The sequence below is a fragment of the Suillus discolor genome (assembly GCF_016758755.1).
Source record: "Suillus discolor strain FC423 chromosome Unknown F5147scaffold_74, whole genome shotgun sequence".
Classification (NCBI taxonomy): domain Eukaryota; kingdom Fungi; phylum Basidiomycota; class Agaricomycetes; order Boletales; family Suillaceae; genus Suillus; species Suillus discolor.
Window position 1 is genome coordinate 179,720 of NW_024541321.1, and position 14,165 is coordinate 193,884.

The window sequence follows — 14,165 nt, forward strand, 5'->3', positions numbered from 1 at the left end:
TACCAACGTTCTTCAAAGTTCCTCTTCCACCGTGTCCGTGTCCCTTGCACCTCATCCAACATTCGCTCGATGAAGAGGATCACTCCCGAGTTCCCCACGCTACTCTTTGATGGAAAGTACCGTACAGGCAGTAATATGAGTCCTCTTTATCTTTGTCGCCCCTTTTTTCACTTTCATCACAACGCGCTTTCCCGTATGACCTTGGGCTTCACGGTGCGTTCCATCTTCTTACGGCCTCCCAATATTGATCATCAACAGCAATGACTCGGATCGCTAGTTTCGATAGCCTCTTGAACTCAGGCTTAGTGGGCGACGAGCAAGACTAGGCAGGGTCAATCATTTTTAGATAAGTTCAGACGTCTACATTACTCGAGCAGCGGAAAATTTGTCCGAAAACTGCACTGATCGACTATGCCACTGCGAATTAGGTATTGCATCATCAAGCACGATACCAGAGCGAAAGCAGAAGTATGACCCACCGACGTGATATACCGCTCGGGCTTCCGGCTCAATTTTCATTCTGCCATCTGGTATACAGAACCTCGAAGGTTCATTACCCTGAGTCAAAGGTGTCATGTGGTTGAATCCTGGTTGCACAGCAACCTGCTCATACTCACCTCACAATAATAGAATACGCAGCAATCTTGATCTGTTTTGCAAGGTCCATACTCAACACCGCATGCACTGACAAACATAGATGTTGTCAAAGTAACGGCAGCAGCAAGGAGGGAGAGACGCATTTTGTGTGTGAGGTGATATGGAATCTTGTGAAAGAAATCTCGAATGATATCTCTGAGATGGGGAGACACTGTAGGCCAATAACGAGCTTTTATATCCTCATGAGCATGATTTTCGATTTGGCAGAATTGTGTTAGTTCTCTCTAAATACGCTCCACTCTTTGCAATTCGAAAATTCTAGTTGCTGCCAGACAATTTTAAATATTCTGTGACTTGGCGTCCGCTATAGATAGTAATACAGCGCATGCAGCCTTCATTATTCCTGCGCAACACCGGATAGCTCATTCATAACCAAACACCGGGTTCTTGTTCTTGTGATCAGAACCACGAGTATACAATTATAAATAGGCGTACACGTCTAAGTCCTGGTTTTTCACTCCGAGTCCGATCTCTCTCCCATGATTTAAACCTTCGATTCCCCATGACCCTGCAACTGCTGCGCAGGGACAACGGAAATGATACTCATTCTTGTGTGGTAGTACGTGGTCAAAATTCCTAGTACTTGTCATGGTCAGCTTCCTTTAAAGTTTTGGTCTCCATCTGACATTCAGAACGATATCGATCGAGTTCATCTGTGGCATACCCAGACGACCCTGCACTCCCTCGCCTCTCGGAGACAAGGAACAGTCCTTGTCGACGAAGCTACTATAAAGGTACCAACGTTCTTCAAAGCTCCTCTTCCTCTTCCACTGTGTCCATGTCCCTTGCACCTCATCCAACTTTCGCTCGATGAATAGAATCACTCCTGAGGTCCCCATGCTACTCTTTGATTGAAAGTACCGTGCAGGCAGTAATATAAATCGTCTTTATCTTTATCCCTGTCGCCTCCTTTTTTCACTCTCATCACAACGCGCTTTCCCGTATGACCTTGGGCTTCACGGTGCGTTCCATCTTCTTACAACCTCCCAATATTGGTCATCAACAGCAATGACTCGGACTAGGGCTCCGTGAAAAACTACCCACGGAGTTAACGACGAGTTTTTAACTCACCCCCACCCTCGAGGGGTTTTTGACACGAGTTAAAAACTAGTTTTTGACAGACTCAAAAAATGCGTTTTTTCAGGTCATTTTGACATTTTTTCGCTACGGTAATGCAAATGCCCACTGTACAGGCCCTCCCGGAGGCGTTGGAACTGTGCTATCCTGTAGTTGAGGTGTCCTGCTTGCCCCTTCCACCGGCTTCTCTGATAGTAAGTCCGACAATCGAGGAGCATCAAGATGAGCATCCTCGCTACCCACAAGTACTCTCGTATCACAAGACCTGTACATTGGATCACGCTCAATCTCTGGGTCCTCGCTCTCCTCCAACCAATTGTCCTCCGAGTCTGAATTAGAGTCCTGCGGCTGGTGCAAATGTGACCTCGAGCACATTATTCAGTGCGGCTTCGGTACTGCCATAGAGTTCGACCCTCTCCGGATCTGGAGCATAGTGCTCAAAATTATATTTGGAGTTTCCGAGGGGGATACTATGTGGAAGTTGTGCGAGTGCCTTTCGGAGGTGGCTCAACTGTGCGTTGTTGCGCCCAATGTCCTCGAAGAAGCTCATCAAGGTAAATTTTTGTTGCAATCATTGAGCCGATTCAGCCGAACGCTCAATTGGACGGTAGTTGACAGATCGTCGGTCATATCTTAACGATTTTTCGGTGATTTCGGATGTTCGGATGGAGAATTCAATAGGCTATGTTCCCGAGATCATATACATATATATTTTAGTTTTTGACACCCCAATATCAACCCCGAGTTATCGACTCGTTAAAAACACGTTAAAAACCTGTCAAAAACTCCAACGTCAAAAACTCAGTAGTTTTTCACGAAGCCCTAACTCGGACCGCTAGTTTCGATAGCCTCTTGAACTTAGGCTTAGTGGGCGACGAGCAAAACCAGGCAGGGTCAATCATTTTTAGAAAAGTTCAGACGTCTACATTGCTCGCCGAGTAGCAGAATATTTGTCCAAAAACCATACTGATTGACTATGCACTGCGAATTAGGTATTGCACCATCACCAAAGCGGAAACAGAGATATGACCCACCGACGCGATATGCCGCTCGGGCTTCCGGCTCAATTTTCACTCTGCCAGTCACCCTGATATACAGAGCTTGGTCGAAGACTGAGGCAAAGGTGTGTCATGTGGTTGAATCTTGGTTGCATAGTAACCTGCTCATACTCACCTCACAATACAAGAACACGCAGCAATCATGATCTGTGTTGCAAGGTTCATGCTCATTACTGCATGCACTGACAAACATAGACGCTATCAAAGCAACAACAACAACAGCAAGGAGGGAGAGACGCATTTTGTGTGTGAGGTGATATGGAATCTTTTGAAAGAGATCTCGAATTATATCTCTGAGGATGTGAGAACACTGCAGGATGACAACCAGCTTTTATATACCCATGGGCACGATTTTCGATTTAGCAGAATTGTGTTAGTTTTCTCTAAATCTCTTCGTAACGCTCCACTCTTTGCAATTCGGAAATTCTATTTGTTGCCAGACAATTGTATTCTGTGACCTGGCATCCGCTACAGATACAGCGCATGCAGCCTTCATCATTCCTGCGTAACACCAGACAGCTCACCAGTACTCATAGCCAAACACCCGGTTCTTGTTCTTGATGATATGAAATCGGTAACCACGAGTATACAATTATACGAGCTCACTTATGTATTGAATGTAGGCACTTCCTTTCGGTCCTGAGCGTGACGAAATATTATGCGCCATATCTGTGAAGAACAATCCACTTACTCTGATCATTATACTGACTCGTTGGCCAGCCTTGATATCACGGCCCGCTTTTAGTACAGAGTGCTTATAGTCATACCGCACGCTGTCCCTACTTTGACTTTTAGCTTCAAGTTGAAGGCATGTCGACTGCATTTGCATTTGCAATTAAACACTACCCGATGGGAGTAGAACCTCGAAGGACTCTTTTAGGTTGCTTGTCGACTCCATCCGTAATACTCTGGCGGCCCTAAGGCTGACACCGAGAACCGAGAATCTCCCCTACGGATGATAGGTGTAGACGATGTGTTTGTATGTTCGAGGTTGGATATAGCCCTTGCAAACGAGCTAGAATGAACGAAAGACCCAGATTCTGATCGGACCGATTTCGAACTCCAGGATGAGTTACATCGCGAGATAGTCGGGGGTGTTTCTGGTGCATTGAACTGAGTGTGCTCGGCTTTGAGGCTGTCTGAACTGAAATAAGAGTCTGTGTTGCTTCATGAGTCCATGGTCAATGTCTTTTTGCAGTACTTGCGAAAATCGCCCGGTAAATTGTCTAAGATTCTGTCATTGGATTCATTCGATTTGGCAGAATTGTGATGGTTCTCTCTAAATCTCTTCGCAACGCCTCACTCTTTGCAATTCGGAAATTCAAATTTCCATCGGACTATTTCATTCTGTGACGTGGCGTCCGCTACAGATACAGTGCATGCAGCCTTCATTATTCCTGCGTAACACCAGACAAGCTCACTAGTACTCATAGCTAAACAACTGGTTCTTATTGATGATCAGATATGCAATTGGTAACCACGAGTATAAAATTATAAATAGGCGTACACGTCTGCTGTTTGAGACGTGCAAGGACCTTGTATGTTGTTCGAGAAGTCTGCGGGACGATCCCCAACTAGATTGTTCCATCTAACAAATAAGAGGCGTATTGTACTGTCAGCAGCTACTTAAGCCATTTTGTGTTGACGTTTAAATTACGATTATATAAGCTAGGAGCTACAACTGAGTTCACAGCGTTACTCTCAAATGTTTTTCATAGGCCTACAAATTCCAGCACACCTCCTTCCAACTATTGCATCAGCCGGAGATTCTGACGGAGACGACGATTACACACTAGCTCTGCCATCCGACCTTACTGCCTCCCACGCAGCTGGGCCTTCGTTGCCCTCAAAGAGCGAATCGAATACTTATACACCGCCTCTAAAACGACACTACGTAGGACCATCATTACCTCTCTCACAAGCTCCTTACGATGATAACTCAGATTGAGATGTTGAGCCTCAACCACTTCCTACAGCTTACACTTCACAAATAGAAGGAACGTCAGGCGTGCAAGAGTTCTTGGAGAGGGAGGAAAGGAGAAGGAAACTTGAGAAAGAGGCAAACAAGTTGAAGAAGCTTCAGCGGGAAGAGTGGATGCTTGTACTTCCAAAAAGTGGCGACTTATTGGCATGTACGTTTCATTCAACACACGGTCCTCTGACTTGTGTACTTATCAAAAGTCATATAGCACTTGACCCGACGAAAGCCAGGCCTCGTCAGTTCGCACGTAGCGCTCCACTTCCCTTTGGACCGAGATGCCAGCGGAAAGACAGCAACGTCTTGCTACGAAGTTGCTGGACGGAAACGACGTGCGGCAAATACACCAGAGGACTCGCGTGCCACAGCAAAGCGAAGGCGACGGGTTGAAGATATTTCAGAGGAGTTGAGGGGCACAAAGTATGTGTCCTTTGACTGTTCGTCAATTTAAATGGAACTTGACGCGTTATTTGCTAGTGCAAGGCTCGTGGTTCAGCCCTTGTAGAGTCACGTCTAGAACGGAAAAGGAGGGAAAGAAGCACAAGCAGAGTGTGAACCCTCCGTTTCCTGGGAATGATATTTCTCTAGGCGGACGGCCTATGGACGATCAACGGAGGCAGAAGATGCTTCGGGATGCCAAAGGACTTCCAGAGCGTTTCGGTAGTGGGTGCAGTGGAAATTTTATGTAAGCTTCTGACACTGCCAAAGACGCTGGAACCTCATCGAGTCTTTGTCGCGGACCGTTGCATCTCGTAAGTTCTACCGTATTTCTTATTCGCAGTATATTTTTCTTGTATGATATGTCTCATGTCGATATCTATATACAGCGCTCGCTCTTGCTATGAAGACATCTGCAATCTCGTCTGGTACAATCGTTGCATCAAAATCATCAACCCGAGTGTCGGAGCAATGCGCTGTTGGGTTCCAGGCGAGGGTTCGAGAAGCTGAGCCCAGATGCATGATGCTACCATCATTCGGGCATCTCAAACTTCTTCCCCATTGCAGGCTCTGCCGTGTGGTCGGATTATTTATGTAAGTATATTTATCTATCTTTCCCTTCGCCGTCTTGCCTGTCTGTCTGTCTTACTTCTGTGATTTTTTGTTTGTAAAATTCATCTGAATCATCTACATCAATATTGCTCGAGCAGCACGAAAATTCGTTCAAAAATGACTACTAATTGACTGTGTCACTGCGACCTGGGTATTGCACCATCAAGCATGATACCAAAGCGAAAGCAGAAGTATGACCCACCGACGCGATATGCCGCTCGGGCTTCCGGCTCAATTTTCACTCTGCCAGTCCTGCCACACAGACCTTATGGGAAAAATCATCCTGAGGCTAAGGTGAGCAGGTGTGTCATGTGGTTGAATTCTGGTTGCACAGCAACCTGCTCATACTCACCCCACGATACTAACATATCCAGGGCTAGCAGCAATCAAAATAAAATTTGCAAGGTTCTAAGTGGTTCTTGCATGCGCTGACAAACATAGATGCTGTCAAAGCAACAACAACAGCAAGGAGGGAGAGACGCATTTATGTGCGAGATGATATGGAATCTTCTGAGGGAGATCTCAAATGATATATCTGAGGATGGGGAAACGCAGCTTTTATATCTTATGGGGACGATTTTCGATTTGGCAGAGTTGTGCTAGTTCTGCCACAAGGTCCATTTCTAAATCTCTTCGCAACGCTTCAATTCGGAAATTCAAATTCCATTTCTCTATTCGCTGCCACGACTATTTTATTCTGTGACCTGGCGTCCGCTACAGCGCATGTAGCCTCTGCGTAACACCAGACAGCTCACTCATAACCAAACACTCGGTTCTTATTCTTGCTGATCAGGTATTCAATTAGTATTCATACATCTCAATAAACGAGTATAAGATCGTAAATAGGCGTACACGTCTAGCAGGTATTTGAGACGCGCAAGCTGTTCCAGCAGTCTCCGGGACGATCACACCGCGGTAATCGGTTAGCTAGGCCAATTTCGTTACAACGGCACAATTACATAAGCTAGGGGCGAACCAATGGCACCACTATTATTCAAATCGGCCGCAGTAATAACGAAGGAACATTCTTTGTTTATCTTTGAAATTCAGTTCGTTCAGGTATGATACAATGTTCTATCGTGTGTTTCGAGCTTGCATTTATTTGCATACTAACCAGTACTAGGGGCGCGCAGGCGGACTTATATGGATGAGACATCGCCAACATGATGACAGGTGACTATCGTGTTGTTTAATGCCCTTTTGGTTTTACTACTACGCCCAAGATCAAGGACATCACATCATTGCCTTGATATCATGCAGGCCTCGCACTTTTGGTCTGCAGTATGCAGACTGCCCTAGTAGGAGACGTTCGTTCCTTTATTTCATCGTGTGATCATTAGTACGCGGGACATGCTATCCAAAATTCGATTCTATGGGCGCTCCGTAGCAGATTCGGACCGGTAGGTCTCATTCCATTCTTCATCGCTTACCACATTAACTGGACTTCATTCTTTACGGAATGTAGGTATTAGCATACACTTCCTGTGCCTACGTAGGTCTCCGCATCAACTACACTAATCAGTCAACTGTTAGAGTCTGATCAGCTCCGCGCAAGGTGGCACTGTCTGCGTGCCTGTTGCATATATATAAATGCAGCTGGTCACGCCTGAGCTCTCGCTGCTCTCTGATCTACTCCGACAATGAGTTCTGTTGAATACCACTATCCCGTGATCGGCCGCAAGGGCACTGGAGGCATATTTGATCGCTTACCTATCCAGACGCTGGAGAATGACCATCCCTACCAATTCGCATTATTCATCCTTGCTTTTAATACGATCCAGCAGCGTTCCGATACTCCCAAAGTTGTGGAAGAGCCTGCAGCTACCTTCATGGAAATTGCGTCAATTCACGGCAAGCCTTATGTTGAATGGGCTGGCGACCGCAACAATGACATCTCAGCCGACTATAGTGCCACTGACAAGAAAGATACTAATCCTGTTCCTTCTAGATTTGGAGGTATGACGGTCGTTTCTATCGTTGTTTCCCATAGCCTGACGATATTGTGTGACAGGTTATTGCAAGTAAGTTGACATACATTTCTCTCGCTCCTTTGGTTTGAAACCGTTCTTCAGCCATGGCGCTGTTGTGTTTCCCACCTGGCACCGCCCATATGTTATGCTTATTGAGGTATGTTCAATAGATGATCATGCCTGATGCGTTGTTCAATTGAGTTCTATTGGATTACAGCAATCGATTGGAAACGTCGCTGAAAAATTGGCCCACGACATTGAAGCTGATAACCGGAATGAAAATGGAATATGGATTAAAGCTGCAAAGGAACTGCGTTTTCCGTACGTGCGAAGTCCTTCCAGACGCTGATATAGCCATTTACATTGCATGTAGATACTGGGACTGGGCCAGTAAGGATGTACCCGAGAATGGCCTTCCTCCTGTTCTGTACGAAGAAAAAGTCGAAATCATGGCTGCTGGAGGTAAAAAGCAAATCGTTGATAATCCGCTCTCATTTTTCTCCTATGTCGGCGGAGTTCCATTCGAATTTAGCGACGAGAAGGATGACTCGGTAACGTTGCCTTTTCCTTTCTGGACCACTGATCTTGCTGAAATGTGGTCTGTAGACAGGACAAGTGGCGTATTTCTCCAGGTGGCAGAGGACATACCGCCACGCTTCTAGTACACCAGATCCTGAGGGTAGCCGCATAGACTTGTTGCAAAAGTGAGTATCTACTGAGACATGTTGCGCGAGGCTGGTGATGATTTTCATTTGTAAGGACATTCAAAGCCGGAGCAAATGATCTGAGGCGCAGAGTCGCCCAACTCTTTGCGTTCAGTGATGACGAAAATTCCGCGATAGCGTACGTCTTAGTTTCTGTCAGTATTATATCTATATTGATAAATATGCTGACAGCTGGGACGAGTTCTCTAATCATACCGCGGAATCGAAGAGAGATATAGACTTCATCAACCGTGGGTCGCTTGAAGGTGTGCACGACACTGTTCATTTATCGCTCGTGGGTGGAATACATTTGTTCCAACTTTGACGTATGCTTACTCCAGCGATGTGTTAGGGTGGGAATGGACAAATGGTTAGTTACTTGCGTGCGAGTGAAGCTTGTTAATCTATATTAACCAAATTTGCAGAGTTACCCAGACTACGTGAGCAATTCTTTCTGACCCTCTCCAATGATTTTGGTGCTCATCTTTACATAGGCCGGTTTCGATCCTATCTTTTTCCGTGAGTGAACAGGTGCAAATTACCCGTCTCCATTACTGACGTGGTTTCCTTCAGTTCACCATTCAAATGTGGACAGACTATGTATGTATGATTTCGTTTAAGGGTATTGTCATGTTATTGAATCCCCCAAGTTGCTCTATGGGAGTGGTGCTACCCCGAATACTGGATGGGAAGCGGATATGAACGCGATGGGGAACAGTACCCTTGGACACAGGTATGGCTTGGACGATGCTCACGCACATATATTCATTGGTTGTCTTTTAGGCACGTGGTACGTATGCGCAAGTTTACAACGAACAACTCCTTGCAGACGGGCCGCTTCAACCATTCCGAACGGAACAAGGAGACTACTGGACCTCTTCTCAGGCCCGATTTCTGCATGAGCAAAGCTACCCCAAGTGTACGTAGCAACCTTATGTATTGGATAACATAAATTTACTTCGAATAGATTATTCATTCCTGGAGTTCGAAGGAATTAAGGTCGATCAAGCTGCCACATCATTTCAAGAGCGTGCCTCTGCGCGCAAAAGGGTGCAAGCCTACTATGGTTTTGATCCGCAAACCAAGGCGAAACAAGTGGGCTTGCACGCTTGGAAGCACCTACCTGTTCCAAACAAGGAAGATCCTGCCGTGCCAAGCGATCATACCATTATACCTCACTACCGCACATTCGCTGTACATGTGAAACTTCTGGAGCATGCATACAACCGCTCTTATTCATTCCAACTTCACCATAAAGGGAATGCTCATTCGAGTCCGCAGCTCGTAGGTACCATTTCCGTCTTTGCACGACCAGACCATTCTCCTTGTAAAGCGTGTGCTGTGCGTCGTGAGGCGGGATCCGTAGTCCGCGGGATGATTCCAATTCCTCCCGAGTTGATTGAGAGCATCATCAAATCAAACAGAGGTGGAAAATCTTCGTTCGACCAGACCCTCGCTCACATCAAGGGGGAGTTCGTTGGAAGGCTTGTGGATGCTACTGGCTCAGAGCTTGCCGGGGCTGAGGGAGGGCTGGAGGTGACCCAGGTACCACAACACTGTGCCGCTTCTCGCACAGTTATTCCCATAGAAATTTCTCTGGTGTCGGCCGCTATTGCTGAGCACGTAGAGGACAAGAATCGTCCTGTTCATTTATGTGACTGGCAGCACCACGACAGTATCTTTAACGTAAGGGTATCGTTCTTTATTCTGGCAATTCGCTGAACATGATTTTTGACAGGGTGGCTGGCTGGCGACTCACAAGGATTCGGTGTGATGCGGCGCGCTTGGATGTCGAACTACTTGGATTTGATAATCTAGCCAATTCGCAAAGAATTTAATACATGTATGATATGAATTACTTATCAGAATTCTTTCTTCCCTTCATTTGGTCTTGAGCAGCGATAAATTTCGACTCAGGTAGAAGAAAGTGCGTGAGGCAGATGAAGAGGATAGGCAGAAGTAAGAAGATACAAGGAATGGCTAGAAGAAAAAAATTCGAGTGCAAAAACAAAACAAAAACAAAACGAAACGCGAGGGTAGAATGGTAAGTCAAAAGTATGTACTACCGTGATTCACTACTTTGAGGGAAGGAATAAGGGAAACATATTCCGCTCGCTGCGCATCTGTTATCGTCAGATTCGTCACTTGACCACCGATAGTCAGGGTCTCCAAGGGCCACTTTAACCGTGCCAACAATGCCTTCACATCCTCATGAGACCAAGAAGATGCATTGCAGCTATTGCGGCGAGCTTCAAGCACGCGCAAATTGGGGAGTGATAGAGCATTGAACAGGTCAGATAAAGGGCGCGTGAGCAAAGGGTCATGGAGAATGCATAAGGATTGTAATTTTGTGTGCATGAATGATTCCATGGGTTCTCTTTGGTCAAATCCTACGTGAACATTTAAGGAAGAGAGGTTGGGACATAGCTGAAGCAAATGGAGGAATGCGTTCGGGTGACATACGGCGATCTGGACATCCGTCAAGTAAGCCCATACGGGCCCGAAAGAAGACAAGGGCTCGATGTCGAAAAACGGTCCCATATCAATGAAGAGACTGCGCATAGTGGACGGCAGTCGCGAGATGGATTGTGCAATAGTTGGAATATCATGATTTGTCATCCCTAGTATGGTCAGCTCCTGAAGTGCTGGGAGGTCTGTAGCAAACAGCTGAGGGCGTCTACCCCGGAAGCAATCGATAGAGACTCGAAGAAATTTTATACGACTCATATGAGGCTGAAGAAGGCTTCGTAGCTTGGTCGAGTAGTGGTACCCGAGTTCTAACGAGAGCGGACGTCCTCGTGAACGCTTGAGCCACAAGTCATAGCAGAAAGCTGCCTGCTCCCAGCCTCTGTCGTCGGCTTCCACATATATCCTGCACCATAAATCGGGTGTACCCACAGCAACCTCCCTCCATCGTTGGCATATCCGTGTTAAAAGCATGGGGGCTCTGAGGGTTGATGGGGGCCACACTTTAGTTTCGGGGAGACAGTGGTTAAATATTTGGGATAGGACTTCTGTTGGCAGGCGCCAGAGAGCCGATAGGAGTCCCTTGTGCAAATTCATCGACTGCATAATCTTCTCCTTCTTTTCGACGACTTGCTGACAAAGATTTTTGACGCTATCCATCACGGCCTCCAGATCTGAGATCTCGTCCACAACTGCATCCAATTGCTGCTGGCGCTCAGCGATGCTGACAACGCTATCTATCACGGCCTCCAGATCTGAGATCTCGTCCAGAACTGCATACAATTGCTGCCGGCGCTCAGCGATGATGCTGACAACGTTATCTATCACGGCCTCCAGGGCCGAGAGCTCGTACAGAACTGTATCCAATTGCTGCTGGCGCTGAGCGATAATGTCGACAACGCTCTGGCGTTCGAGCTCGACGGTAGAGTGGTCTGTATTGGGGAATTTGGAGTATGGAGTTTCAAAGACTGGAATCTAGTTATCGTCAGTAACATGACATGTGATATGTCGAAATGGACCAAGGAGCAGACGTACAATCACTTGCGAGCGTGCGAGCTGGAATGGATGATTGTTATTCTCGGCTGACACGAATTCTAATTCAAGAAACTTGGCACTTACGTTGGTTTGTAGTGCACCGATGATATCTGAAACAGAGCCAGAGATATTGAATTCTGAGTGGGGTGTCTGCATGTTGTTCGCTGAGGCGAGAAGCAAAGCTGTAATAGGCTATAATACGAGCAAGTGAGACAAATGGTGTAGGATTGAGTGGTACCTCCAACACGAGTAGATTAGCATCTGTACAACTTGCGAGTACGAATTTTCTCTATTACGTAATAATAACGAAACATGAGCGGAGGAATAAGTATTCAAGTTAGAGTTACAATATTTTTGTGCAATTCTTGTACTTAGGTCAAAATCATGGCCACTGCGCCATTGCTTGCCTTCGCCGCATGAGCTAAACCACAACTAGACGAGGAACTATCATGCATTGAAGGTCCGCTCTTTTCATCGCAGGAGCACACAGCACGTGTCCTTTGAAAGTTTGACTGTTCGTCGATCGGGATGTCAAAGGACTCGCAGAGCGTTTTGGTAGCGGGCGCAGTGGAAGTTTTCTGTGAACCTCATCGAGTCTTTGTCGCGGACCGTTGCATCTCGTAAGTTCTGCCGTCTTTCTTATTCGCGGTATATTTATCTTGCATAATGTGTCTTATGTCGATATCTATATACAGCGCTCGCTCTTGCTACGAAGACCTTTGCAATTTCGTCTGGTGCAATCGTTGCATCAAAATCATCAACCCAAGTGTTGGAGCAATGCGCTATTGGGTTCCAGGCGAGGATTCGATCAGCTCAGCTCAGACGCATGATGCCACCATCACTCAGGCATCTTACATAAATTTCTTCTCCATTGCAGGCTCTGCCTTGTGGTCGGGTTATTTATGTAAGTATATCTGTCTATCTTTCCCTTTCACCGTTTTGTCTGTCTGTCTTCCTTCTGTGATTCAATGGTAAAATTCATCTGGATCATATTGCTCGAGCAACACGAAAATTCGTTCAAAAACAACTGTACTGATTGGCTGTGTCACCGCCAACTGGATATTGCACCATCAATCATGATACCAAAGCGAAAGCAGAAAATGACCCACTGACGTGACATCCCGCTCGGGCTACCGACTATTTCCACTCTGACAGTCCTGGCGTGCATGTATGCTAAGGCGAGTAGGTGAGTGATTGGATCCTGGTTGCACGGCGACCTGCTCATACTCACCCCAACCGGATCACAAATCAAGGAATCGCAGCAATCGGATGTTAGTTTGCAATAGTCAAACTCTGTCGTACATGCACCAACAAACATAGATGTTGTCAAAGAGACAACAACAGCAAGGAGGGAGAGACGCATTTATGTGTGAGATGATATGGAGTCTTCTGAGAGAGATCTCAAATGATGCTTCTGAGGATAGGGAAACACTGTAGGACGACAACCAGCTTTTATATCCTACACTTATGGGGACGATTCTCGATTTGGCAGAGTTGTGCGCATACATTGAACCGTTTCTCGGCGAGTCTGCTCGTGGCACTCTTTGCAATTCGGATATTCAAAATTCTCTATTTGCCGCTGAACTATTCTATTCTGTGACCTGGCATCTACTACAGACACAACGCATGTAGCCTTCGTAACACCAGACAGCTCACTAATAACCAAACACTCGGTTCTTGTTCTTGATGATCAGGTATTCGATACTCAATTAGTATCCACACATCTAAAAAAACGAGTATTGAATCATAAATAGGCGTACACGTCTGCTATTTGAGATGCGCAAGGTAAGCTGTTCCAGCAGTCTCCGGAACGATCCTTGACTGGATCGTTCGATCTAAAACAATACGCAGTCATTGCAAATCCAAATTCTACACCTCCAACTATATGATATCTTGCTCTTCGTTAATCAACGAGAAGTAAACAGAGTTACTACTACTCCACGCGGGTCTGTTCTGAACCATAATGTCTACATTAACAGATTTGTAGATATCGTCTCATACCAGGATGGGGCGACTCAGTATGTCCGGAAGTCTTTGAGTACATCATCTATGTGGTGTCAATTCTGCTGATTGTGTTGCGGTCTTCGATATGGGGGTACTACAAGGTTTCTACTCACAGAACTTCCCTGTTGTATGTACAAATCGTAGAAGGAAAAACTAAACTAAAAGA

General features: G+C 46.1%; 4 protein-coding genes across 4 annotated transcripts; 2 read left to right on the plus strand and 2 right to left on the minus strand.

Annotated features, from left to right (window-relative positions):
* Positions 1–2,074: 2,074 nt before the first annotated feature.
* Positions 2,075–2,248, minus strand: F5147DRAFT_534630 (uncharacterized protein; the record flags this gene model as incomplete). Its single annotated transcript, XM_041430134.1, has 1 exon — positions 2,075–2,248. A coding segment is annotated over one exon (174 nt), but the record flags the coding sequence as incomplete, so codon positions are not given.
* Positions 2,249–4,478: 2,230 nt separating this feature from the next.
* F5147DRAFT_763752 (uncharacterized protein) lies at positions 4,479–5,806 on the plus strand (the record flags this gene model as incomplete). Its single annotated transcript, XM_041440657.1, has 6 exons — positions 4,479–4,686; positions 4,750–4,924; positions 5,004–5,190; positions 5,276–5,455; positions 5,479–5,522; positions 5,598–5,806. Exons 1-6 carry the CDS (start codon positions 4,498–4,500, stop codon positions 5,804–5,806), a joined length of 984 nt encoding a protein of 327 aa, XP_041287904.1. The 5' UTR covers positions 4,479–4,497.
* A 1,654-nt stretch (positions 5,807–7,460) lies between these two features.
* On the plus strand, positions 7,461–10,384 carry F5147DRAFT_819190 (common central domain of tyrosinase-domain-containing protein; the record flags this gene model as incomplete). Its single annotated transcript, XM_041443634.1, has 16 exons — positions 7,461–7,776; positions 7,832–7,841; positions 7,893–7,947; positions 8,008–8,111; positions 8,164–8,341; positions 8,397–8,494; positions 8,550–8,633; positions 8,687–8,789; positions 8,847–8,864; positions 8,920–8,934; positions 8,989–9,013; positions 9,068–9,094; positions 9,145–9,227; positions 9,278–9,413; positions 9,462–10,180; positions 10,233–10,384. 16 exons carry the CDS (start codon positions 7,461–7,463, stop codon positions 10,266–10,268), a joined length of 2,007 nt encoding a protein of 668 aa, XP_041287905.1. The 3' UTR covers positions 10,269–10,384.
* F5147DRAFT_718561 (uncharacterized protein) lies at positions 10,376–11,739 on the minus strand. Its single transcript, XM_041438715.1, has one exon. The coding sequence runs from the start codon at positions 11,618–11,620 to the stop codon at positions 10,544–10,546; it is 1,077 nt and encodes a 358-aa protein (XP_041287906.1). The 5' UTR covers positions 11,621–11,739; the 3' UTR covers positions 10,376–10,543.
* Between the last annotated feature and the right edge of the window lie 2,426 nt (positions 11,740–14,165).

Coding starts and splice junctions, on each gene's coding strand:
- F5147DRAFT_718561 (XM_041438715.1), bottom strand. CDS start 11,620: ATGGATAGCGTCAAAAATCTTTGTCAGCAAGTCGTCGAAAAGAAGGAG.